The sequence below is a fragment of the Balearica regulorum genome, chromosome 11 (assembly GCF_011004875.1).
Source record: "Balearica regulorum gibbericeps isolate bBalReg1 chromosome 11, bBalReg1.pri, whole genome shotgun sequence".
Classification (NCBI taxonomy): Eukaryota; Metazoa; Chordata; class Aves; order Gruiformes; family Gruidae; genus Balearica; species Balearica regulorum.
Window position 1 is genome coordinate 21,440,884 of NC_046194.1, and position 26,196 is coordinate 21,467,079.

General features: G+C 47.5%; 2 protein-coding genes across 11 annotated transcripts in view; one reads left to right on the forward strand and one right to left on the reverse strand.

Moving 5' to 3' along the window:
• Positions 1-5,549, forward strand: part of ATRX (ATRX chromatin remodeler) — an 81,546-nt gene extending 75,997 nt beyond the window's left edge. For all 10 annotated transcript variants that reach the window (XM_075763664.1, XM_075763665.1, XM_075763667.1 and 7 more), the window contains 5 exons: positions 1,436-1,585; positions 2,776-2,901; positions 3,508-3,603; positions 4,163-4,291; positions 5,134-5,549. In XM_075763664.1, the coding sequence (XP_075619779.1) occupies positions 1,436-1,585; positions 2,776-2,901; positions 3,508-3,603; positions 4,163-4,291; positions 5,134-5,406 (774 nt within the window). In that variant the 3' untranslated portion in view covers positions 5,407-5,549. The remainder of the gene's footprint in view (positions 1-1,435; positions 1,586-2,775; positions 2,902-3,507; positions 3,604-4,162; positions 4,292-5,133) is intronic.
• A 7,681-nt stretch (positions 5,550-13,230) lies between these two features.
• Positions 13,231-25,950, reverse strand: FGF16 (fibroblast growth factor 16). The gene is made up of 3 exons (XM_075763676.1): positions 25,446-25,950; positions 18,814-18,917; positions 13,231-14,533 (listed from the first exon to the last, which is right to left on the reverse strand). The coding sequence occupies exons 1-3, from the start codon at positions 25,948-25,950 to the stop codon at positions 14,288-14,290; spliced, it is 855 nt and encodes a 284-aa protein (XP_075619791.1). The 3' UTR covers positions 13,231-14,287.
• Between the last annotated feature and the right edge of the window lie 246 nt (positions 25,951-26,196).

A 26,196-nucleotide genomic window follows, 5' to 3' on the forward strand; every position in this document is an offset into this window, starting at 1 on the left:
GGAGTTTTAAACACACACGAACGACTTTCTGGAGCCGTTGTGACAAAACCACAGGTCAGGGCTTCCATGTGCAGTTGCCGGTGCTGTTGCAAAAATCTGTTTTCTTGCAGGTACAACCCATTCCTTCCAATCGTCGTTCTGTCCAGGTTGTAAAATGTCTGAGTAGGACAGTTGGTACTCCTGGTTGTACAAATGCGTAGCAGAGTGAGGGTGTGATGTGGAGTGGGTCTGTAGGTATTCACGTCATTCTACTGCAAACAGTACGTGCCGTATATTCACGGTAATTCAGTTCAGGAGCGGTCCAAAAGCTCAGTGAGAGAAAGGGTTTGTATATCAATCTTGGACTGAATGCTGAGGTGTATTGGAGCTTTCTGCGTTCGGCAAGCTCGTCAGTGATGCAAGTGCATTAAAAAAACCAAACCAAACATGTCCAATAATTATCTCCGTAAGGGGACTCCTGCAGCGCAGCACGAGCAGTTTGCAGTAGTCTTACAGAGCGTGTTTTTCTTCATCCTTTGCAGCGTTACCTTTATTTTAACAAAAAGAGGTGTCATCATTGGAAAACTGTGGAGACTGGAATGTGGACTAGTTTTACTTTATCTAGGAGATATTCAACATGCTGGTAACTCTCCATTTCCAAAAAAACTAATAGGACTTATGTATAGTTTTATGTATTAGAAATCTTAGACTGAATGCTGCGGTATATCAGAGCTTTCTTTTATTTTTTTATATATATATATACACACACACATATATATCTGGTTTATTATATATGTATATAAAATGTTAGTATGCCTGTGAACAAAACCTTCACAATAGTTTGCCATTATAAAGGACGCTGTAAATATTTCGGTTAACCTTAAAAGCAATTAAGCACTCGGGGCGTTGTGGAATACCGAGGTCTAGATTGCAACCCGCTGATCAAGTCCGGTTCGCAGCAGTGATTTCACCTTCCTTAGTCCAGATGGGTGGGGGACTGTTGATCAGCTTTAAGGAAGGAACCTTTTCTCTCGAATGCTGATGGACCAAAGTACTACTTAGTGTTTTAAATCCAGTAGAGGTGCTCTTTATATATTATAGATGCAGATTATTGATAGGTACTCTCAGGTATCCAGCCTAAGCAAAGGAAAAACCATTGAGCACATTCCATTCTTTTTAGGTTCTTAAACTGCGTTTATTGTTGTGGAATCTGAGCACATTCCTGTGGTTCATTAAGTGATTGGACTGTCATCTCTGAAACAGATTGTTAATCCATTTCCCTCCCTCTGAGGAAAACTGTACTTGTAAATTATTGTTTTAATTTTCTTTCGCCATGAAGCGCTCTGGGCTGCTAGTTGTGAAATTGGGTCAAAGCAGTAAGTTAGGCATGCACAAAGTGTAAATATAGTAGAGCTACTGAGTGACTGCTCGGTTTCTCGTCTCTTTATTTGAACAGGATACAATCCTGGCAGAATTGCTACAAATCAATAAAGAGTATATAGTTGGGTATCACGAACACGATTCACTCCTGGACCATAAGGAGGAAGAGGAACTCACTGAGGAAGAAAGGAAGGCAGCATGGGCAGAATATGAAGCAGAAAAGAAGGTAAACCTATCTAATCAGGTTTACAAATATGAAAATAACCTTTCCAGATTTCAGTACCGCTTACCTTTTCATTTGCTTATAGGCCAAGAAATGGATATGTAAAGCAAATTTTGACATCCAAAAAACAGAGATACTGTGTCTTGCTTGCTCTTTTGATGCTGGTCTTTTGCGTGTATTTTCTTTGTTACTTTCATTTAAAAGTTACTTCTTCCTTTTACACAAACATTTTTTTTTTCCTATTTCATAACAAAACTCAACCGGTGTCCTGTGTAGTACCTCTCTTTTACCATTTGAGGGAAATTTCTAGCCTCATTAAAGGTATATGATCGATTTCAGAATTTTTTGTCACAATCCCACAAACATATAAGCATCTGCCAGAAAGGGCCTAAAAGCTTGCTTTGTTTCCCCTGTTTTTCCCTGTGTCTTGTTTACTTGATATTTAAGCAGGTGGTAGAATGAAGACAACTGTAAATTTGCTACAGGTTTGGGATTTTTTTTTTTTTTACTGTAAAAAGAATATGATATCTTGGTGCAACTGGAGTCATAATAGCAGAAAATTCCTAGAAAGGCAAAGTTTGGCGTTCAGATCTGATCAGTAATCTGAAAGTACAAAAAGTGGCTGTATAAATTGCCACTGATCATCTTGAGTGAAGAAATGACAAATGAAATGGAGTATTGGGTGAAGGTTTTGTGAGGGAGAAGAAATAGGAAGATACAATACAGTAAGCACTGAAATTGGTCTATAAGAAGTTCATATGGGAGATGAGCTTTTTATTCCTGCTAATAAATTTTGCCTCTTGCTTCTTCAAAATTTGATTAGTCGGGTCAAACTCAACGTTAAGTAGTGGGTTTGCAATATAAAAAAATGCATCTTAAACAACTGAAGATATACTAATAAGCCTTGGTCTTTTTTTTTTTTTTTGGTTAGTATACCAAATAATTATAATCAAGCTAAACTCCCGTATTATTCAAGACTAGAAGTTAGGCTCCTCTGTGATTAAAATGTCCTTTTGAGTGGAGGCTTGGAAAGGATTTTCAGTTTACTGCGATAGGATGGCCTGCCTGCGCCACGCACAGTGCTTGCGGTCTTCTCAAAGGGTTGATTTCTCTGCGTACGGTATTTCATGGGTTATAAAAGACCATGAATTATCAGAGTTCTTCAAATATAAGTGCATTTTGTGTTTTTTAAGGGCTTGACTATGCGTTTCAACATGCCAGCTGGGACCAATATGCTTCCCACAAATTTCAACTCTCAAACACCGTATATTCCTTTCAATTTGGGTGCTCTGTCAGCAATGAGTAATCAACAGCTGGAGGTAAGTAGCAATCCAAGCCCGCGTTGCCGTAAGCACGCGTGCATTTTTCTGTCACAAATAATGGTGAATGTCATTCTTAAATATCTTGCGATGCCTAGTAATGTCCAGTGAGGAGTCTGTGCTGAAGAATTTAAAATTTCTAACAAATTCTGCAAATCAGGGGGACCTGTGTGGATTTATACACCTGAGGAATAATACACAATATATGCCACTATTCTGCTGAAATAGGTGATTTAGCATAATAGATACTATTTGGAGCACATAGTCGAAACTCTAACGTCATCAAAGTCAGTATCGCAGAAAATTTGCCTGGGTAGAAATGTAGCACTCCTGCGATGATCTGAAAACCTTGGGGTACAAAAATAGGGTTTTTTTAAAAATACTGTCCGCTGTACAATTGGGCAGATTTATTCGTGCCGTTCAATTACTCTGTGCTGAAATTCAGTTGTGTGGAAGCTTAGACTCACTGACTTGTGCAAACTGAGAGAAAAAATAATTAAAGCCTAGGTACACAAGGCAAAGATGGAAGAAAACTGATAAAAGGTTGGCAAAGAAATGTGTTCTTTGTATCTGTACTTTATAATTAATTTTCTGATCTTTTCTCAGGACCTTATTAATCAGGGAAGAGAGAAAGTTGCGGAAGCAACCAACAGTGTAACTGCAGCAAGAATTCAGCCCCTTGAAGACATCATTTCAACCATAGTGAGTGAAATGGTTAACCGTAGGTTAGATCAGGAGATGGGAAAAGTATAATGTTATCAGGCCAAGAAATTACTATTATCTATGGTCATTCAGCTAATTAATTGCATTATTGATGAATATAATTTCCAGTTTGTATTGACCTTTATCCCTGCAGTAGCCCTTGATGGTATCTAGGTAACATAGAGCCTTAGAGGACTGGCACTTTAGATCATAATTACTTGCCGTGCTCTGAAAATGCTGATTTTCTACAAATAAGAATAATTATACACCAGTAAGATGTATTTCCTGTATCTTGTCCTTATCTATCTGTCTATCTGTCATTTCTCACTTGCTCCCAATAACCTAGAGGTCTGTTACCTTAATGAGCAGTTAGAGGAGCTAACTCCTCATAGTTCCAATTCTGGTGAAGTACAATTTTGCGTTCCCTGGAAATTGGGCTGTGTTTTACCTCTTGATGCAACTCTGAACATAATGCAAGACCTGAGTTACCATTACGCTTCTGTTAAAATGGCTAGTGCCAAAAGGTTTTATTTTGGGGTTTTTTTTTTTTCCTTTTCAGTGGAAAGAAAACGTAAACCTCACAGAGAGCCAAGTACAGGCCCTGGCGCTAAGCAGACAGGCGAGCCAGGAGCTTGATGTCAAGCGCCGAGAAGCCATCTATAACGATGTCCTTGCTAAACAACAGATGGTAAAAACCCTAATATTTATTTGATCAGTTGTTTGATCCCATGTTTGAACTTGGATGTTAAGTATAGACTTGGGGTGCGTGTGCATAAAATAGAAGTGTACGTATAGGTGCGTAAATACCTACTTACAGAACGCGTGTTTCGGTGGGTCAGGTATTTGCTGGCATTGCGTAACGGGGTGTGTGACGTAACGTCAGGAGATGGTGACTTCTGCAGCGTGGTGGAGTGCGGTGCTCAGCCCCGTCGAAGGAGACTCCACAAGAAGTTCATTTAAAAAAATACTTGCCAGATTTTTCTGTTGAAGTAGTTTGCTTGAAGGTCGTGAGGCTTAAAGAGAAATCCGATTCCCAGAGCTCAGAAAAGAACTGACGAAGCACACATCTCGGAGAGTGGCGGTAATGGGTTTTTAGCGTTATTTTGCAAAATCTGAAAGTTGCCCAGATTACGTCAATGGGAAGAGTTTTCTCTTGGGCAAACAAACGTTTAGTGACATTCCACATGCAGGACTTTCAAAGGGAAGAGAAGCGGTACCTGACAAATAATGTTGTAACTTATACCTGGGAATAATTTCATAGTAGAGTGTGTGTTGCCGTGGCAACTTACCTAAATGCTGCATGCAATCCAATAGGCAAGTCGTTAAGAGAAGGGAGCCCGAAGTGCTGTTACTAAACGGTTTCTACAGCAATCTGCTCGTGAATACCATCACATTAGTGATGGTGATAACAACGGTGCTTTTTTCCTTCGGCCATGCTACCCCTAACAAATTGATTTTAACTCTTGAACTTGATACTTGCAGCACCGAGCTGGGTCACGCACTTACGACAGCTCTGCTTTCCCTCCGCAGCTGATCAGTTGTGTTCAGAGGATACTTATGAACAGAAGACTACAGCAGCAGTACAATCAGCAGCAACAGCAGCAGATGTCTTACCAGCAAGCCGCAATGAGTCATCTCATGATGCCAAAGCCTCCAAATTTAATCATGAATCCTTCCAACTACCAACAGATAGATATGAGAGGAATGTATCAGTCAGTGTCCGGTGGTATGCAGCCACCACCGTTACAACGAGCGCCACCCCCAATGAGAGGCAAAAATCCAGGGCCTTCCCAAGGGAAATAAACGTGATTTTGCACTAAAAGCCTAAGGGATTGTTAAAATCAGAGAAAGAACTTTTTTATTTTTTTAGGAATCAATGGCTTAACAGAACTCAACTGTAAAAAAAAAAAAAATAAAAAATAAAAAAAATAAAATTAATTAATAAATAGTTTGGTTGGTCCCCTTAAATGCCATGTTCCATATTAGTGTTTCAGCTTTGTTTAAATAGGACATAATGTTTTCCCTGTTGTCAGTGATGTTGCCTAGAATCTTCTTACATATGTTGAGTACAGGAGATAACAAGTTGTTTTCAGTGAAAACAAGTCCTCCCGTAACAGTAGCATCTCCACAGGTTTCCTGTCTAAACTCCTACGCTTGCTTTTAGTAGCTGCGGCGCTGTCATCGAATGTGAGAAGCTTAGGAAAGCCTGCAGGTGTGTGTCAGTATACCACATGTGAATTGTAAACAGCTGAGTTCTTGATTAGAGTTGATTCCTCAAATTATGGAATACTTTTCCGCTTACCCATTTCTTTATATTAGTGGGAATATTGTAACAGAAATAGTCTGGTTTCCTTCTGACTGAGGTCTGGACTCGTACTCTGTCATCTATGCTGAATGAAACATAGGAAATGAAAATACTCTCTGATACAGAATTGAGTGCAATACTCTTAAATACTACTGCTCTGAAACTTCTGAGTCATGCAGTTATATAGAAACTGTGTACACAGCCTTAAATAGTGACGTGGGGAAGGTGATTGTTCTTCCCCAGTCTTTTGCCATTTTTTATTTTTGGTTTGATGTGATGGAATAACAAACGGTGATCTTGGAGTCGGAGATGTTTTTCCTTCACACGCTAATTTCTTCTATGCGGAGTCCAATACAAAGCACATTTCTGTTAACTCCTTAATGCTGGTGCTACTGTCTTTTCCTGTTGCTGACAATGGGAGACAGGCCAAGAAACTGAAATTCCTGGTATTTGGGGGGTTAAAACAGTGATGGTGACCAGGGTCAAACCCTGATCCATAAACAACTTTAAAGTGGCAGAACTATTGCCGATTTAAAATCGATACGAAGAAAGTGCTGTAGCAACTTCCAGAGCTGCCAGAACAGTGAAATAACTTTTCCTCTATTAGATGAAAGTTTTGGTTATGCACTCCTCTCTGATCCCTTCCGGTTGTGTGAAAACGTGACTTAGTACACAAAGAGGTTGGTTTTATTTTTTATTATTTTTCTGTAGACCAGAGAGAAATTTCTGGTTTGTTATGTATCGTTAGCACTCTCTCTGCCCACACTTTTTGTGCTTGTGAAGATCTAATTAAATACAAATAGGGCTTTTCTTTGAATATAGTTTGGTTGATTCTTCTGCCCCTCAAAAAAATAAAGTTTAGAACGTGGGGGCAGAGGTAAACGACAGGAACGTTTGAGGCAACGGTGCATCGGCCGCCGAGAACTCCGGAGAAACGAGCGGACGGAGGCGTTTGCTCCAGACGTTGCCGGACTCTTCCGACTCGCTGACGTGAACTAAAATTGTTTTGGTTTCTGGAAAGTTTCTTGCAGGAGTTTGAGTTCTCACCCTGAACCGGACAAGTGAGTTTTGCATCTGAATATGCGAAGCTTACGCGCTGTTTTGTTTAGTGATTGAAACTTGCTTTGTGATCCGAACGGAGTTTGTTTGATCTGTTGCAAAAACCAGCTGACAAGTCGCTGTCTTGGACTCTTTTACGACAAGATGCCACAAAAGAACCTCAGTATGTTCCAGTGCTTTGCCAGCTCTACAAGTAAATTTAATTTGGGGGGGAGGGGAGCAGAGAGAGACGTATTCACACTAGAAGAAACAAAATGTGACTTTGAGACAAACATTTGAAGGCAAATGTACTCTGGGCAACTCTCACCGGTATTCCTACGTGTCACGAATAAGAGAGAGTCTTTCTACCAAACCTGGGAATGTTCAGTGGAGTTTTACAGTAACTCAAAGACTTAAATGTGGAAGTTTTAGGCAACATTTAAAGGCACATTTTTTTTCATTCTGGACAAAACTATGGATAACAGAAGACTAATGCATAAGAAGAAATCCCAGATAAGCATTGAAATAAAACTTGGACCACTTTGCATACATGTTTCTCACTCGACATTTTAGCTGCATAACAATGTGCTTTGAGTATAACATCAAGCTTTAACAAATATTTAAGGACAGAACATACATCAATAAGATAATAAAAGGCTCATTTTTATATTTGTTTTAGATGTTTTAACTAGATGAAATGGCTTAAGACGACGAATAAAAATGTTGCTTGTAATACAGTTTTGCCTGCTAAATTCTCCACATTTTGTAACCTGTTTATTCCTTTGGATGTAAAGCGTTTTTGCTTAGTATTGTGATATTGTATATGTTTTGTCCCAGTTGTATAGTAATGTTTCAGTCCATCAACCAGCTTTGGCTGCTGAAATCATACAGCTGTGAAGACTTGCCTTTGTTTCTATTAGATGGCTTTTCAGTTCTGTATTAAATATCTTAAGTACTATAGAAAAGGTGTCACCTCTTCCTATAAGGCTGTTTTGTAATATATATAAGGACTGGAAATGTGTTTTTAAAGAGAAGAAGCATTCAAGTATGACGATATACTATCTGTGTTTTCACCATTCAAAGTGCTGTTTAGTAGTTGAAACTTAGACTATTTAATATCTCATTTAATAAAGTGACCAAAATACATCACCGTGCCTTGTGCTACATTCGCAATAGAGCGTTAACCCCGCAGCGACGCGGGCTGAGGACGCGTCTTTGGAGAGCTGCGCTCTGAGTTTCAGCTGTCTGAGGGGCGGGTTTTTCCTGCGGTGAGGGTGCTCCATCCCGTTCCTGGATGTAGCCGTGAGTGACATTTAGGAAAAATTAGTTGTGGTCGGGGTTCTCAAATGATGTGAATTGTGAAAAGCTTCTGCAGCCGGTCTGTTAAAAATGAAGAGCGAGTTATCGCCCAGCTGTGAGGAATTGTTGAGTGAGGTGAAGTTCTACTCGGTCGAATGAGAGTAACCTACTTGCACGTGTTAACCTCAGCATTGTACTTCTCTCTTAGCTACTCAATCCCACCTGATGGGCAAAACCCCCCTTTCCTACACCAAAAAACCACGTGACGTTGTGTTTTAAATCTGCCCCTACGCGCGTTCGCTGTGCTGGAAGGTTTTTTTCGTGGCTCCTGGCCGGTGCTGCGGCCGCGTTACTTCTCCGGGGGGGTACGGCGGGGTTTGGCAGTAGCTGAGAAGGGGCAGGTGCCGTGGAAGTCGTGTCTGGTGTGAAAATCAAATTGTGCTGTAAAGGGGCAGCGTGGGCAGCGCGGGTTCGGATGTCCCTGTAAGTTAAAAACTTTGCTCAAGGGCAGCGGGAGGCTCGTGCGTGTGGCGCAGGCCGCATCAGGTCAAGCGAAAATAGTTTTGGAGTCGGATACGTTTTCAACCTTGCTGGAAAGACAAAGGTCCTCGACGTTCCCAGCTGGAGACGTTTGGGAAAATGCTGGTGGTGTAAGCACGCAGGGGCTGAGCTTCCCTTCCCAGACCTGCTCGGGTGTTGGAATAACCCCGTGTGCACCCTCGGAACGTGCCCCGGAGCTGCGTCCCAGCGTCGAGCCCCAGCAGGACCCCCCACCCATGTCTTTGGTAGAGCTGTGCCGCTGCGGAAGGCCGAGAGCGAGCCGCGGCCTCGGAGATGGTTTGGGTCTCGGAGGTGTGCACGGACCTTCCTCCAGTGCTGGCAGGCTGGGCGCCCCGGAGGAGCTCCCGGGATGGGCGGTTCATCCTCCTGCCCGCGGCCCTGGGTCACCTCCGTGCGTGCAGCCGCGCAGGAAGATGTTTGTCATCTGGTCGCGGCTCCTCGACCTGCGGCGCCTGGTGAGGACCTGGGCGGGGGGGGAGGTGGTGGCCGAAGGAGGGTGTTGGGGAAGGGCTGAGGCCTGAAATGGGGACGCTGCCCTGGAGAAGGGCTGGGGGGGGCTGGGGTCACCCCTTGGGGCTGCGCTCGGCCGCTCTTGAGGTCTGATCTCAAACGCCACCTTGGCTTTCTGTTTAACGACTGGCGCGCACGGAAGCGGTTTGAGGCGCTGAATGTGAACCGGTAATTGATGCCTGGGGTGTTAACCAAAGCCGAATTCAGCGACAACGGCTACTTTTATAATTCAACTGCCCAAAGCGTGTTTCTCACCTCCGTGGACTCTTGCCGATGCCCGTTAGCAGCAGCGCAGATGGACACGTGCGCTTGCTGCGTCTCGCGTGGTGATCTCCCACGCTCCCTCATGGGCATCTTGGTGCTAAATTCTTCCTGGTACGGTGAGGGAAGAGCCCGAGACTCCTCGGTGGAGTCGGCTTTGCAGGTCTCTTACTCAAACCCAGCCAGTGCAGGTACGAGACTGCGTCCTTGGGATTTTCCGTTATGAGAAGTTAACACCTCCGAAGCCGTTACTTGCTTTAGAAAATAGTCTTATGCTCCCTATTGCATGACTAAGTCCTCTTGGTTTTAAGTTCCTCCCTGCAATTCCACTTGATGCTGCTGTCTGGGCTGCCGGTCGTGCGCGGATCACGGGCCCCGGTGCTGGGTTTGGTGTTTGTTCTCCCTTCCTGACCGCAGGCGTGTTTTGTCTTTGCCTCAAAAGCAGGAGCAGGGTCGGCGTTCGTGCAGCCTCAGCCTCAGAAAGCGCTTTTCCCTCGGCGCTGCCTGCTGCATCCCACCTCCGCCCCAGGAGCCGAGCTCTGCGCCTGCGTTTCTGACCGCGTCTCCATCTTCGATGGCTGCCCCGGGCGCACCTGGAGAAGCAGCACATCCCGCCTGCGTTGCACATTTGCCCGTGAATTCCGTTCAGCACGGGTCCCCGCTGCGTTGTCTCCCATCCAAGCGGTTTTCCAGCAAAGCCTCGGCGCTGTTTTGTTCTCCTAAGAGCAGAGAAATAATGTACCTGCATCTGCTGGTTAATAAATGATCCTGAGATATCAGGTATAAATGCCAAATATCGCCCTCGGTGTATTGTATGTCCTGTGGCTTAGGTGGAGCACTCGGTAACCTCACTTTATTTCCTCGCAGCACCGTTGTCGTTATAAAGCTTTCTGGATTGAGCTGACGCCAGACTGCAGACCGCTCCCCCCGCCGGGATAGTTGGTGTTTCAGCCAAACCCCCGAGAACGAGTTGAGTCCAACTGTTGGGTTGCGGGAGAGGACATCGCTCTTTGGATGAGGTACCCCGGGGTCATCCTCTGCCACCAGCGCTGGCCCGAGGGGTGCGATGTCTTTGTCTCGCCACCAAGAATTTCAGCCCTTCTGCTTCTTCGAGGACGCTCCATCCCTGGGTGCCCTTTCGGGAACATCTCAACCACGGTCCAGCAGCTGCGGCGCATCTCTCTGGACGTACTGCCAGGTGGGGCAGCCCCTAACCAGAAGAGCACCATCCTGCCTTTCAGCGCTGAGGTTCTGGACTCCCTTGGCAGTTCTGGGCTCTCCATCACGTTCTCCAGGGGAGGTAAGTCTCTGGGGCCTCCACTCGTTGCCCCCCCCGCAGAGAAAGGACCCGTGAGCTGCGTGTCCCACCCAGGAGAGCTCCCCGCAGGCAGCGGGCTCTCCGCGGGGACGTCCCTGAGTGTGCATTGCCACTTGTAGGTCTGTCTCCTGGCCCCCTCCGAGACCGTCCCGTGCCTCGGATCACGCACCAAAGCTGGGGGACGAGCGCTTTTGCTGCGTTTGTGCTGTGCTTGGCACCACGTTGGCCTCACACAGAGGCCAGCTCCTTCCACCGACCTCCTCCCTCCTGCTCTGCACAGCTGTTCCCGGGATAATGTTTCCCTTCCGGCGTGCCGACCCCTCTCGGGTGGAGGCAGAAGGGCTGAAAGCGATGCCTTTGGTCCTGTTTACTGTCGTGTTTTCAGACCCTCGGCTTTTTGTGTGTAAAACAGCACCGGGGGGGGTGACGGGCGCAGCGGGGTTTCTGCGGGACCGTGGGTGCCCCCGCACCAGCCGCCGCTCCGTTCCCTTTGGGAGAGCTTTCTCAGCTGGCCGGCGTAACTCTGAAATGATACGAGCCGATCCCAAACATACGTTGGTGTTTCCTTTTGCTAATTTAGGGGAGAGTCTCGAGTTGAAGCATCGCAAACGTATTTTCCTCTAAAACTTTCCCAGCAGGAGCGGACTCACCTCGGCCGAGGCGCCGTGCGCTGCCCGGGCTGTGGGGTCCGTCTGCCAGCCCTGTAAAAGCCTCTGAGCCGAAGGAGCAGTCGGCGGTTCCAGTTGGCTTTTGCCCGGCAGAGCGGCAGCGTGTGGGGTAACGGCCGGACTCTGCCGCGGGGACGGGACGGAGAGGGGAGCGTGTCCGCGTGAAAACACCCACTGCATCGCCGGCTGCTCCCCCGTGCCGCTCAAAATGCAGCCAGAGCCCGCAGTTGTTAATTCTGCTGCTATGAAGCTCCCAGGTCAGTCATCACTCGTATCTTTAAGTATTTTGTTGAACCAGAACCAAACCCAGTAAATTCCCACTGCAAGCAACCGTTGGGGTGGGATTCGGCACCGCTGCATTCCCCCTTTAGAGAGTGTCCCGCGTGGGAGGCGACACCAGCCTTTACAGAGGGGATTCCAGTAAATTCTTTGTGGATTTTGTTGTTTGCAAGTATCATTTTTTTGAACCGGGATCCTGAGAAGGTGTTTTACACCATCCCTGAGAAGGTGTTTTACACCATCCCTCGCGTCCCTTCGCAGCAGGAGGTTCTGCCGAGGCAGCTCTTCGATTCGGGTATCGGACAGACGAGTCCATCGCCTTGGGCCAAATCAGGTCCCTTTCGAGTTGGTGCAAAACGTACTTGGCGTTGCTGAGAAGGTTTTGACCTTCATTTTGAAGAAGAGGAGCAGGATCTTAACAGCTGGATTTATCTTAAAGCACCATGGAAAGCCCCGGCTAGAGGGAGGCAGGATCATCTCGAGGGACAGAGCGAAGCTCGAGGTCAGAGGGATTTCCCAAAGGACACTTTGGGACGCTTCATGAGCGATCGTGCTCCTGGCATGGCGGCTGAGGATGAGATGTGACTCAGGGGAAGAAGGTAAATAAACACTTTTTATTTCAAAGATAGGATTAAATTCCTTTGTGTCTGGATCAGTCAAGGTAAAGGTCCCGTAATCTCCTCGTCGCGATCCGCAGCCCATCATTGTCTGGTGGCTGCTGCTCCCGGCGCGGCGGGAGCGGTTGGGACAGCGAAGGGATGGGACAGGGAGGTGGCAGAGGCGGGGGGAGACGGCCGGGAGCAGAGCTGGGCACCGGGGCTACGCTCCGTTAGCAGCACAGCTCCTGAAGACGCTGGTGTGGATTGTCCCTAGTTCAGTGAAATCCTTCTGGGAATTCATGGAGTGAAGCTGAAGGAGCCGAGATTTTACCTTGGCTGCTTTGCAAGGGGGAGGCTGAGAAACAAGGGTGTGAAAAATGCAATGGGGATAAGGAAACCGCGACTCACGGCCCCTACATCTGCGTGTGTACGTATTTTTGCACGCTACGGAGAACCACATTTCACACCAAGTTCTCACCCGTGGCTGCAAAGTGCCTGTACAACGACGCGCTCCTGCTCCCACCGTGTGCTAAAACGATGGGTCCATCCCAACGCTCAGCAGATGCTCCAGATGTTTCTCCGCTTGATTTTTGACAGGATAATTAATCCACAGCGGCTGCATCGCGTGCCGACGCATCTCAGATGCCGTCATCTCCCACCGAGAGCTGCGCCGGCACTTCCCAGGCTCGTGGGGCCGCAGAGGCGAGGGACACCCCGAGGACGCCGACCGTGCCGGCGAGGTTCCTCCCTTCGCACCGACGGCAATGCCACCCGACGGCGACGAAAGCCGAGCCGTGGCCGGTGCCTGGCGTGGCCCGAGGACCTGGGTTTGCAGTTCTTGGAAATCACGGTTCATTAGACACCACGCTTCAGGAGGGTCACGCTCCCAAGATCCATTTCAGATATAACTCGATTGCATTCCTCGTACAAGAGTTCGGGGTTTAGGTAATTTATCTGTAGCATACCAAGCATTTTTAGAGGCGGTCTTAATATTCGTATTATGGGGAAACGCTGGGTTAATTGGTAAAGAGCGCCAAAAAAAAGGGCTAGCAAGAAATCTACAATATAAAGACAATTTTATTGCCGATAAGCTCTTAAAACTCATTTTTTTTTCCTGTTTCAGTAGGACCTTATTCTTCCTGATGAAAATCCGGTCATAGCATCTCTCATTAAAAATAAAATTATTTTGAAATAAATAAATATATAAAATAAATATCATATACATTTTATAAATAGTTTTGTCCTTATGCACAGTATCCATGCTTACATCTGAATAATGTTCCTTGCCCCATTCCCACCCCAACAGCAGGAAAAAAACCCCCACGCATCAGGACCAGTCCACGTAGCATCATCCGTGTAGCAAACTCCCGGGCTGCTGAAGCAGGGTTACCGTTCGAAAGGCTTTTTCTTGGCAGGTAACCATCCCGAGCTCAGCAGCAGCATCTGCAGCACTTCCGTGGTCTTTTGTTTTCTTTCCTTCTCTTCATTTGTAGTTTATTTTTCGCGCCCCCTCCCACCCGGTGATCAGGTTTGCTCGCCCGCTTGTTCCTTTAAGCAACCGTAACATTGAATATTCGGCCTCTCTTGTAGCAACCGGGTAAAGAAAGTGAATGAAAATGGCAGATTATATGTAGGGTTCCCTCCCTTCACCTACCCCCAGCCCCATAAATAACCCAGGTTCAATATACGCTTGAAACAAGGAGGAACAGCAGTGTCTCAATTCAATGTAAGTGCTTTCCTATGTCATCTACGCTTACAGGAATGATGGAATGACTATTAATATAGTGCTCTGGGAAAAAGCTTGGGAGCCCAAGTATGTACACTGACGGGGCAGCTGCAGGAAACATCACCTGTAGTGGAAGAGGTCTCTGTACATCGCGGGTATTTTGGCAGGGTCCACAGGCCTGGGTAAAAAATGAGTGAATTTCTGATGTCTCTTAGTCCTGTACCCCTCCCGGGGGGAGCCGTCCTTGTTCAGAGCCACGTAGTAATGCCTCTCCGAGTCGGGATGCTTGTAGAGGGTCGAGGCGTACGTGTTGTACCAGTTCTCTTCAAACTGCTCTCGGAAAACGCACTCCCGTGTGAGCTTCTTCTGCGTTGGGGCAGAGGTGGGAGGGGAAGAAAAAGACATTTGTGTCAAAAATTGGAAAAAAATAAAAAATCTTTTCTTCCTTCATTTTCCTATAATTTCCTCAGCTACCTTCTCCTGGCTCCCCTGAGGATGGGGACTGCGCTGCCGGGGATGTTTCCCCTGGGTGAGAGCTGGAAACGGGCACAAGCCCTACAAGCCAGGACCCAAAGAGCTCCAACTTCAGAGGAGGAAGGAGACAAAAGGAGGAGGAGAAGGTGGGTGTGCATTTTGCAAAGATGCCCCATGGAAAAAAAAAAAAACAACCAAACCCCAAACCCAAAACAGGGCCATAGCGAAACTGTAAACCCGACAGCCAGGTCTCTGCGCTCGGGGTGTGAGTTTTGAGCTCGCTGGGGTGGCCGTGGCCTGTGCAGAGGGCTGCTCGCCCGCCGCCACGTCCCCCCGCAGCAGCCCCCAGGTAGGTGAGAGGCAACCCCGGGAGGAGAAGCGGGCAGCACGTCTGAAGGGTTTAAACAGCAGCGAGCACCGCTTTGAAAGTTCAAGGCACCTAACAGTATACACTACGATGCGAATGAAAGCATTCCTCAGGCCTTTCATCTTCTGAAGCGCCAGATAGCTGTGATGTGAGGCCATAACAAGACCCGGGGAGGTCTGGCTGGGGAGCGGTGCTCCGGGGATGTCTAACCCCAGGGAGGATTTATGGCGGCGATAGGTGATGCGATGAGCGTGTGCCAGCCCACGGCCGGTGCGTCCCGCGCCGGGCCAGGAGGACGTACGGCACTGGTGTCACCGCGGCCGTGACCGGCCGTTCCCTTCAACCCTTACGAACTCTTGCAGCCGTTCGATGATGGCTTTTCAGCTCATGCCCATCGCTCCTTCCCTCTCCCTCCCATCTCCCCCGTGCCAGCTATGGGGACGTGCCCCCCCCCCCGCAGTGAGGAGCGGGGCTGTCCCCTGCCCCACGAGGACACGGGTGGCTTTGCCAGCGCCACCGCGCTGTGTCGCAGAGGGACCCACCATCCCGTCCCATCCCAGGGGGGCACTGCGGGGGGGACGTGGGAGTCCTTTCAGATGAAAGGCAGTCTGCAAACGTAGGATGCTATAATAGTACAAACACCGGACCTACACCGTAAACTATTTGGGTAGGGATGTCGCTTATCTACGGCATACAGAGTGCTAAGTAAATGTTATTGCCTGCAGTAGATGTTTTGTAATACGATCCAGGAGCTCACCTGCGCTCAGAACCTGTTTTGAATGTTTTGCTGCTAATTAAATAAACCCCGAGGTGAGCTGTGAGCCCTCCAAAAGCCAACGCCACAGCCCTTGCCATCTGAGACCCGGGGAACCGGGAACCGTGGCTTTCTCTTCCCAGATCTGTCAATAAATAAACTTTTTTTTCTTCTTCCCTTTTTTTTTTTTCCTTCCCTAGGATGCCATCCGCTCAGAATACGTTGGAAACTGCTGACCGGCTGAACTCGTGCACTGCTGCTTTGCCCCAGTTTACCTGTTCTTCGCTGGGCTGTTTGGAGGTACACTGTTGGGGTAAAATGTTTGGGGTGACTCTGCAAGGTGCCATTTATTTCTTTCCAAGCCCCGGGACGTCCCCACGGAGCCTGACACCATACAAGCAGCGTGCAAGGTGCTGCCTGTGACTTTTGCCGCTCTAAGCATCAGTTGTGTTTCTGAAATCGGTGGGAAGCTTAGCAGAAACGTTGGCGCAAGGTTAAGAGGGCCAGGCAGAAAAGCTGCCTGTCCCGAGGGGACTCCACGTGTCGCTGCGGGGATGGCTGCCTGTATCGACACACAGATCAAAACTGGCACAGAGGGAAATGATAAACTTGCTGAAAATTTAAAAATACCGCTGTACTGTAATCTCCTAAAATACCATTGTAATGCTAATGCTGTTGTTAGGCGCTGTTTTATGGACCTTTAATTAAGAATCCTGTAGTGGCTTTCAATTTCGAAAAGCCATCATTGTACAACCCACGTATCCCAGATTTTAAAATTCCAGGGTTATTTGGGGACCTGGCTCGTGACTTTTGCACAGTTCAGATCAGCGGTTTGCCTGCGTCCCCGCAGTCCGGTCACTGCATTGTCTGACAAAATGCAACGACAGGGAGAAAACTCCCGTGATTACGTCTTCAGGTCAGTTCTGTTTCCAGAGGAAGTGTTGTAAAACGTTATCCTATTTTTGTTTCTGTGTCATAACATGAACACAGGCCCTGGAATTTAATTAACCCATCATGAAAGTGTTGATTTATAATCCAGTTTGGAAGCACAGAAGGGAATATGCAGGCTTGTGTCCTCCTTTTTAGCAGGCAAAAGTAAAAGCTGCGACTCCAGGAGCTGCTGAGCAGCCTCGGGGTCTGACGGGAGGCTCCAGCCCTTCTTTCTGACATGTGCTTTAAGATATTTTTTTTTTTGTGTTTTACAGAATCCTGGTGATTTGACTTTTTATCTGTCTTGCAAGTTTGTAATTTAACCGCTGTCTCTGCTTTTAACTTTTGTTTAGGGTAGATGTTATTACAGAAATGGGGTGGAAAAAGAAGTTATTGGTGCATGCTAATCTTTGATTATCATCTCATGTAAACATCAGTAACTGTGTCTTAAATAGTGAAAGGGTCTGTGGCAGTTTCAGATGGGAATGGGAGAAGAAAGGATGATGGAAACTTGGGGTTTACTGTTATTGTTTGCTAAGGAAAGGTTCTCTGAAGGCTCCTCTATATGCAGAGTACATGAGTTTAAATTTCTACACTATGAGATTGATCTGATTTGGTTAGAGGAAGTATATGCCTTTCACTTTGGTTTAAAATGGGTTTATATTATTTCATTTTAAATTTACTGTGATCCATCCTTAAAAATCAGTATCCTCACACAGGGTAGTGCTGTGATCTAGAAAGAGGCATTTAAAAATTCACACACCGGTGATGGGTTGAAGTAAAGGCAATGGGGCATCTGAAGAAAAAGCACCAATGAAGTGCAGCAGCTACAGAAAAGAAAACTTAAAAATGGCTACCTAAAATGCAATTAACTTTTCAAGAGAGAAGTGGTTCTTCTAGCTAACTAGAAATAACTATTTTATATGGAGTTGAGTTAAATAATTAGGAATTGAGTTAAATTAACCTGCAGGAAGCACCTCTGCCCAGTTGTTAAGACGTGACATTTTGACTTCAAGTCTTAATGCTTAATTAAACAGAAAGAGGCAGAGGAGAGCTCGGCTCTCTTCAGGTTGATGGAGACTTTCCCAGTGATGCCAAAGCTGCACCCCTTCCCCGCAGTCCCGGCTGAGCTTTGCAGAAGCGTTCGCTCCGCGTGGTGTTTCGTCCAGCAAAAACCTGACGCACTCTTTTTTTTTTGGGGCTGGCTCATCAGAACACCTGCCCATGTTCAGAGTGGTCTACAGGGTGGTGCAGGTTCAGTAACGTCGGGCAGAAAAGCACCGACGTGGACCTGAGCTGGTCCCGGCTGCGGCAGCGCAACTCCAAGGGCATGGCCCAAACCAAGGGAGCAAACAACAAACTCACAAGTTGCCACTAGAAACCTGAGCCTGGATTGGAAACGGGGTGTCTTCTGCTTTCTCTGTCCTACGGCAGCACAGGATGAGGCAGAATCTGCTCTAGGTGATGACAGGAAGAGTTTATAGGTATTCAGGAGTTTGTGTGGAGTGAAAAACTAACAAGGAGTTTAGACACGGTCTTTGGTGAAGCACGGCAAATTGTCATCTGAAAAGGGCACTTCTAGAAAATTATTAGCAACCCTCCTAAACTCCTAGAAGGAGTTGTAGAGAATGTTATAATAAAATAACACTCAGACCACAACTTCAGCTTCCGTTAGTTAAAGAGCCATAATATAAACATAAGATCTGCAGATAGGTGCAGATCCTGACCATGTAGAGAATAAAATTGATATGTTAGCCAACAAAAACACACAAGCGGCCGCTGGTTTTATGCTAAAATTTCCCCTGCCTTTAGTTGACCGTTGCCACACCGTTTCTGAAAGGCAAAAGCTTGATAAACCCCCGCCAGCTCCCCAGGCACTGCCCCAAGCGGTATCCAGGAGCTGGGCACCACCATGGGCTCTCACCGCACGAGTGCATCCTCCCTCCGCAACCCTGTTTCGTATATGTATCATTTATGTTATAACAACAGCGTCATCACGGCTAGGATGGAGGTATGCAGAGGCGTGTGACAGACACAGCTCGTGACACCGATGAGGCCCCGCAGCCTGTACTGCTGTGTGCGTTACATAGTGGTGTGATCGGCACAAAACCTTAAACTTACCGACCCATACAGCTCGCCTCTCTCATTCATGCCGAGGTAGAGTCCTGAGTCCACCCCACGGATGCTCACCAGCCCCACTGCCAGGCTAATAAACTCCAAAATTCCTAAAACAGAAAAGAAGTCCAAATCATACAGAGAATAAAACCAACACCAGGCTCCAGTGACGAACGCGAACCAGCCTTTCCCAGCCTTCGCAGAGCTTCCTACAGACCCCGTTTTCCTTATTTATAACACAGTTCTTAGATTTATAGTCCCACATGTGTGCAATCTTCTGATTTCCACTCTAGGCTTCTCCCCAGCATTGCAAATTTGACTTGCCCAAGAGGAATTACCTTTGCCAATGAGAAAAAAGTTTGCTAGGTTTTGTTGGTTTAGATTTTGTTGGTGTTTTTTTTTTTTCCTAATTATCACCAAGAAGACAGATGTAGAAACTTGTGGCTGGCCCACTAGAAATTGCAGAAGGCTGTTACCATGCTGGGTTTTATTCTTCACCAAAAGAGAGTGATTTTTGTCACCATGGGGCTTCTGGTTTGAGGTGACAGTCCCACATGTTTTAAAGTGATGAGTTCAATAAAAATAAGTAAAAAGCACTAGAAGAAAGAGATGTCTGTGAGGGCCATCTTCATCCTGGCGCTCCAGTGGGGTACTTGCTGCCCCCAAACATATATACAAGCTGCAGGGATAAAATCCAGCTTCAAATATAGGCAGGCAGAAATGCATCTTCCTCTGCAGCCTTCGGAGCCGGGGCGCTGCCGGTCCTTCCTCCGTCACCCCTGTTACTGCCAGAAACCCCCTCCTGCCCCACATGTCCTGCTGCCTGCCCCGGCCTCGTGCCAGCCCCTTCCTGGTCCAGCAACATCTATCCTAGCCATCCCCAGCCCTGCGAGAGCAACTGTTTTACCCGTGGGCTTCAGCCGACACCGATGGTGTCAAATAGTTTAAATAATGAGGGGCAGCCTCATTTCCTCTGGCAAAGGAATTAGGGGGTCTGCCACGCTGCCTGCTGCACCCCCGCTGCCAGTTTAAGGGGGACGGCAGCTGTTTTGATGGAGGAAAGGCTTGTCGTAGGAGAACCCTTTGTGAAGCGCTTTTAAAAACAAACAGCCCCCAGGCAGGTGCGTTTTTAACTGGTTTGAACAAAGCCAACATCACAAGTGGTGGAGACCTTCAGACTTCACAGGAAAACCTCCTGGAGGCATCAGTGGGACTGCGTGAGACTCTGGATATCACCCGCTCCCTAGCTGGAGGGCATGGGCAGCCTTTGCCTGTGCCCAGTGCTGAATTAATTAGCTGGGAAGCAGCAGCAGCAGAAGGATGAGGGTTTTCACCATCCCATCTAATGACTGGACAAGATGTCTCCAGTGACAGGAGGACAAAGTTGCTCTAACCTTTAGCGTGGCTCCAGGTCTCTTAATATAGCTCCCAAAATGTCCAGTCCTGAGCAATTGCCGCTCTGATCAGGTTACGTCCCAGAGCTCCTCTTAAAAGTACGCCTCGAGTCTAAAATCGCAGCCTAATGAGTGGCCACCTGAGCCAGCTGACTCCAGGCAGTCGCAGCTCCCGGTCACCCCTCAGCTTCGGGCACGTGTCTTCTGCTCGGCCGGGCGTGGATGCGATAACTTTCAGCCAATAACTGCATCACCGCCTAAATATAGGACAGACCAGACGGCGATGGACGCCTCTGTCCCCCTTTGCTCACCGCAGCCTCATCAGTCAGATGCTGGCATCTAAGCTGGGTGCAAGAATTAGTCTTCCTACCTTATATCACAATTTTTCTCCTCCTTTTGCCCTGCCTACTCTGGGGTTTCTGCATCGCATCCAGCCCTCTCTGCGGCCAGTGGGTGCTGGGGGGAAGATGAAATACGGACTTGAGAGCCGCAATTCCTTGAGCTAAACGAGGAAGCAAATGACAGAAAACATGCTTTACGGACCAGTGCAGACATTTTCCAGGCTGAAATATGCCCAGCTACACGCCCCGGCCTGGGGACACATACTGCCTTCAAAAACGCCGGGAGCAGGCAGCGCAGGCAGGGAAGGCAGCCTTCCCAAGCCAGGCAGGCAAACCAGGACCCTGGCTCGGCTCTGCTCTGCTCACTCCCTGGTAGTTATTGTGGTTTATTTTCTGAAAAGAAGCACAGACGGGGAGGGAAGGGGCGCAGGATGACGGGTGGTCGTCTGCCTCCGCTACCCACCGGTTCTGTCACGTGGAGGGAGTTACTGAATGCTGTGTGCTTCCGTTTTCCCACCTGCAGGACAGAAATGATGACAGCCACTGTTTGAAAGGATGGGAGTGAAGGACGAGTAACAACAACTAGAGAGAGAGTAAAAAGTAATACAGAGGAAAGGAGTACAGGGATACCCAGAAATGGGGGAATCTTTCCCAGGCTGGAGACAAGTGGATGTCCAAGTGAGAAATATCTGATAACTAGAGAGCAGCAGATCGACCTTCCTGTAGGTACAAACACTGTCCTCAGCACCAGCGTGTTGGGTTTTTTTTTAAATTGTCTTCTGTCACCCCGGGAAGCAGGAAAATGTTGCTGGTCCCATTTAGAAACCGAGGGATGTCCGAGGCAGGGAAACCAAGAGCTTTTCTTGAGTATACCCATCAGCACGCTCTGTATGTGGCACGCGAACCCAGGTCTCCAAAGACCTGGTAAGGAGCAGCCCAGGAGCAGCATTAGCGTCTTCCCTCTCTGAGTGGGTGGGGGAGACACCCCTCATCTGGTGCAGGTTGGGTAAATATTTGCTGCTTTTGCAAACAAAATTTCTTCAAGGTGTGCCCGTGACAATCTCTTCTGACAACATCCCTTGCAATGTTCCCCTTTTCTGATCTTTAAGTGGCACTTAGAGATGTGCACAGAAGACGACTATGTTGAAACAGCATTAAGAACGTAACTTAAACCCACAAAAGTCAGGAGACAGAGTGAAGGCTGAAAAAATGTGGGCGGATATCCATCCTGTCCTTAACTCACTCCAATTGCTAGACAAAATTGCAGCTTCGTACATCTGATCTCCAGCAGCACAGGGAGCGGCCACTGGGGCCAGCTCAAGAATTTTCTTTCCAATGGTAGCGGTGTGTTTTTGTGGTAGAACATGCTTTTAAAAATTTATTTTATTTTTATTTTTTCTTTCCCCCAGGACTTGCTTTTTTTTTTTTTTTTTTTTGTTCTTGCCTTGATTATTCCCTGTTTGTTCCTTGAGCCTTTCTAGATAATATTTGGAGAGATTTGATTAAGACTCTGATGGGATTCATTTACCACCAAAGCACTGAATAATCTCCCGAGCTTTGCCGTGGCCGGACCCGCACACTCTCGCCTTACTATAAACCATCCCTCAAAGAACAATTCAGCTCCTTGCACCTGTCTCTTCTTACATGACTATATTCAGGAGCAGGGGTACAGAAACATCAGATGTTGTATTAATGGCTACAAACCTAAAGCTTCGGCTAAAAACCTCAACAACTGTTCAGCAACAGGTGCACGATGGTCTGAATGTCAAAATCTACAGCAAAACTTTCTCTGGAGGTTTCATCAGCTTCTCTAGGAGACTGTGTTACAGATCCATGAGCAGGTTCGTACCCAGGAAGAGCTTCATTTGCTGCCTTTATTAGTCTGCAGCACAAACTCAAGGCCTTTTTCCCTCCTCGCTTGCAGTTAAGAGTAGCACCGTGTCACTTGTTTAACGCTGCTGTAAAACAGACGAGGCAGAAAAGGAGCGATTCCTCCTGGCAGGGATTTTCCTGGCAAATTTCTCTCTGGTTCATTCTCAGAAGGATTCTCAGAGGGGCGCTAATGTCAGTCCAAACCCACTCCAGATTTTGACCGTCCTTTATTTCTTTGTACAGGAAGGTTCTTAGCAGATGCAGTGAGAACAGATACATTTTTGAAAACACTTTATTCTTTCAGGGATGACTTAGGTGGAGCTGCCGGTTCAGAGAGCGAATTTGGGCGCTTCTGTAGTGTGAGAACAAGCTTTCTTCCAACAATCCTGGAGGGCTTCACCAAATTTTGTGTTAAGCCTCCTCTAGGAGAAATAAGCTGCACCCCATTGTTCTTGCATGAATCTGTATTTTTACAAGTATAAAATATCACATTCCAGGAGACAGGTGTGATTTAGGAACACTCCAGTCCTCGACAGATGAGAGGGAATAGTTACTGTGATTGCTCAGGCAGCGCGGGTAGACGATGCTGCTACCTCCCCATGGCCTACGGGCACATCCCCGGAAAGCTGCGGTACAAAAGAATCCCTCCCTCAGCCCCCGCCGTTAGGAGTCTGGTACTCTGTTCCGCATCACCAGAGCTTTGGGTCTTTATTTTCTTCTCTGGAAGACTTGGATGTCTTGCACATCTGGTAACTTTTGGGATGGCTACGCATGGGAGGGTGCAGATACTGTCTGTCTCTTCCTGAACCCCTTCCGGTATTAAGAGATAGGGATGCAAAGTCCGGTTCCGCCCTACATCCCATCTGGATACGTGCCTCTGCTGCAGAGCACATTAATTCCATATCAGGGAGCACCTTCCAGCCACGTGGGCTGGATCCACCATACTGGATTTCTAAGTATTTCCCCAGATGCCCCTAGATTTAAGGCTGCTTTAAACCGCTACCCCGAAACACTCATCTAGCTCTGTATCCCTCACCACAGTTTTGTAGTTCCCCAGAACTGCTCAGGCTGCCTATTTCTGTAACGAGTTACTGCTTTCTGACTGCTGCATGCAAAATTTAGGAATGCATTGATACATGACATCCTAATACGAACCATACCAGTAACACTGGAATTTAAATATTCATGGCTACTGAATGCAGATGGTGAACACTCTGTGCCAATACGTTATTGCTTTGAGTCTCTGCTGAAGGGAGGTTTAGTCCAACTTTATCTGAACACGAGGATTCCAGTCTAATCCTTTGGGGCTTTGTCTTGCAATTACAACAAATAACTATTTATTTTACACTGCCTCTGGGAAAACCCTGAAGCAGAAAACTATAATATTTTATATCTGAAGTCTGGTCTAGTTTACGTAGCTGGATGCTGACTGGTAAAACACTTAGGGAATGCCAATGTTTCGATTTATTGAAGGCACTGTGTGACTTAAGCTTAAGCGTGCAAAATTCATGAAAAGTTTTAGCCTGCTTAGCGCATTTTTCCAAAGTTTGTTTGGAAATACACTTATTTTACTCAATCTTTATAAAAAAATGGAACTGAGACAAATGTTGCCATTGGAAACTGACTGTTTACTTGTATAAAGATAAGCAAAAAGAACTGATAGAAATACTACGTGGCAGATTGAACTAAAACCAAACAGATGCAATGGCTTTGCTTTCAGTTTCTTTTAATGCGGAAACCCATCACGTATTGCAGCATGAAAGGTTAAAAGATGTGTGTCTTTCAGGAGGTAATTAAAGAACGCTTGCCCCACGAGCCTATTAGTACCTGACTCTGACCCACGGGTTACGACTTTCTTGTAGATTTAGGCTGGGACATGCTACGCACACACCTGATGTTTATGGAAAGCGCAGTACAGAGATAAGTTTCTCCAATTGTTCCAAAAAACCTGCCTTACACTACCAACAATAGCGGCAGCGTTCCTGAAGTATCAGAAAGGACCAGTCACAAACAAGTAAAGGCAAAAAGAAGAATTCCTTTCACCGAGGAGTTAAATCACTTGAAAACTATAAAAAGTCTTGCGAGCGCTTCTTGCAACCTGTTGACAACATAGCTGAGATCACTGGCATGGGACTTGTTGATAGCTTACACAGACACCTGCACTAGATGCTGAAGTAGCGGGAATTTTTCTTAGCTGTGCTCAAACTTACTGTTACTTCTTCGCCTGTGGCTTGGGATGCATTTTTTGAAGATTACATATAGTCTCATTAGAGATCCCTGCTCTTGTGTGACACTGGTACAGGCGCTGCAGCCTTCTAGCTGTATCCCGGGCAGCAAGGTAAATCCACGGTGCTCTGCCTATTGTTCCATCTTCTCCTTTCTTTCTGGGGTCCCCTAAATGTTTTTCCCCCCTTCCGCTTCCCCCTTCCTTTCCAACAACCTCCCCAAACCAAGCTTCTGACACCCATCCAGCCAACTGATCCCTGCCCGCTTTGGGGAGACGCTTTTCTAATGAAATTCATGCAAGTAAAAGAAATCAGCTCACAAATAGCTGCGGAGGCCAAAAAAAGGAAGGAAAAAACCCAAACCCAACACAAACCCAAAAGCTAGGAATTTCTTTTTCCAACGTGGTCTCTCTTTTGCCTCCCTCACCGCTAACTTCAGAGGCACAGCTAGAACTAGTCAACCCCACACCTTTTTTTTTTTTTAAATTTATTTTAATTTTTTTACTCCTTCCCCCCCCCACTAAGGCACGTTTTTGTGCACCTGCACAAGGGCTGAGCACCGGGAGAGTAGGAAATTGGAAATAAAAACTCCCGCATTGCTGGGGAGTGAGCGCATTTGTTTAGGAGTCTAATTATATCCGTCCCAGGATGATTTATATTAGCGGGGTAATCAGTTCTGTACGCGGGGCACCTGCTCCCGGCCCGGCCGGGCACCCACCCAGCCACGGCGGAGCGGCCTGGCCTGGCCTGGCCCGGCTCGGCCCAACCCGGCTCGGCCTGGCCGCCCCTCCCGCAGCGCCCCTTACCGAAGCGGCTGTGGTCCTGCCGGGTGCCGTGCACCGTGCCGTTGGGGAAGATCTCCAGGTGGAAGCCGGTGCGGCAGTAGAGCTGCCGCCGCCGCAGGATGCCCTTGAGGTGAGCGAAGTCGGTGGGGGAACCCCGCTGCAGCCGCCCCTCGATCTGCCCCAGGCGCTCGTTGAGGAAGCCGGGGGAGTCGGCGAGGGGCAGCCCGCCGCCCAGCGCGGGGGGGAAGCCGTGCAGGTCGGGGTCCAGCGCGCCCAGGAAGCCGCCCACTTCGGCCATGGGGCCGCGGCCCGCGGGCGGGCGCGGCGAGGAGCGGAGCGGCCCCTCAGAGCGAGAGCTGCGGCCGCCCGGCCCCGCGCTGCCGGCCCCGGCCCGGCCCCGCGCTCCCCGCGCCTCCCATAGCTGGATGTGTCCCGCGGTCGGATGCAAACTGCACTTTATATACGTACACACTCCCCTTACATTGACATATTGGATATTTAAATGCAAGCCACACCTCACTGGCATCCCCTTTGGCTATTGCTTTTTTTTTTTTCTTTCCCCTTCTCTGATCCATTTGGCTTTTTTTTTTTCTTTTTTGAAAGGGAAAAAAAAAAAGAAGCCAGCTTCACTCCCTCTTTTATTATGAAAAAAATGGCAGGAAAAAGCTACACATCGCAGTGAGGCATAACAGCTCTTGGCAGGTCCCCGCGAAGCCGCCGATGAAATCATGGAGCCCCCGCACGCACCCGGGGATGCAGCGCGGCGCTGCCG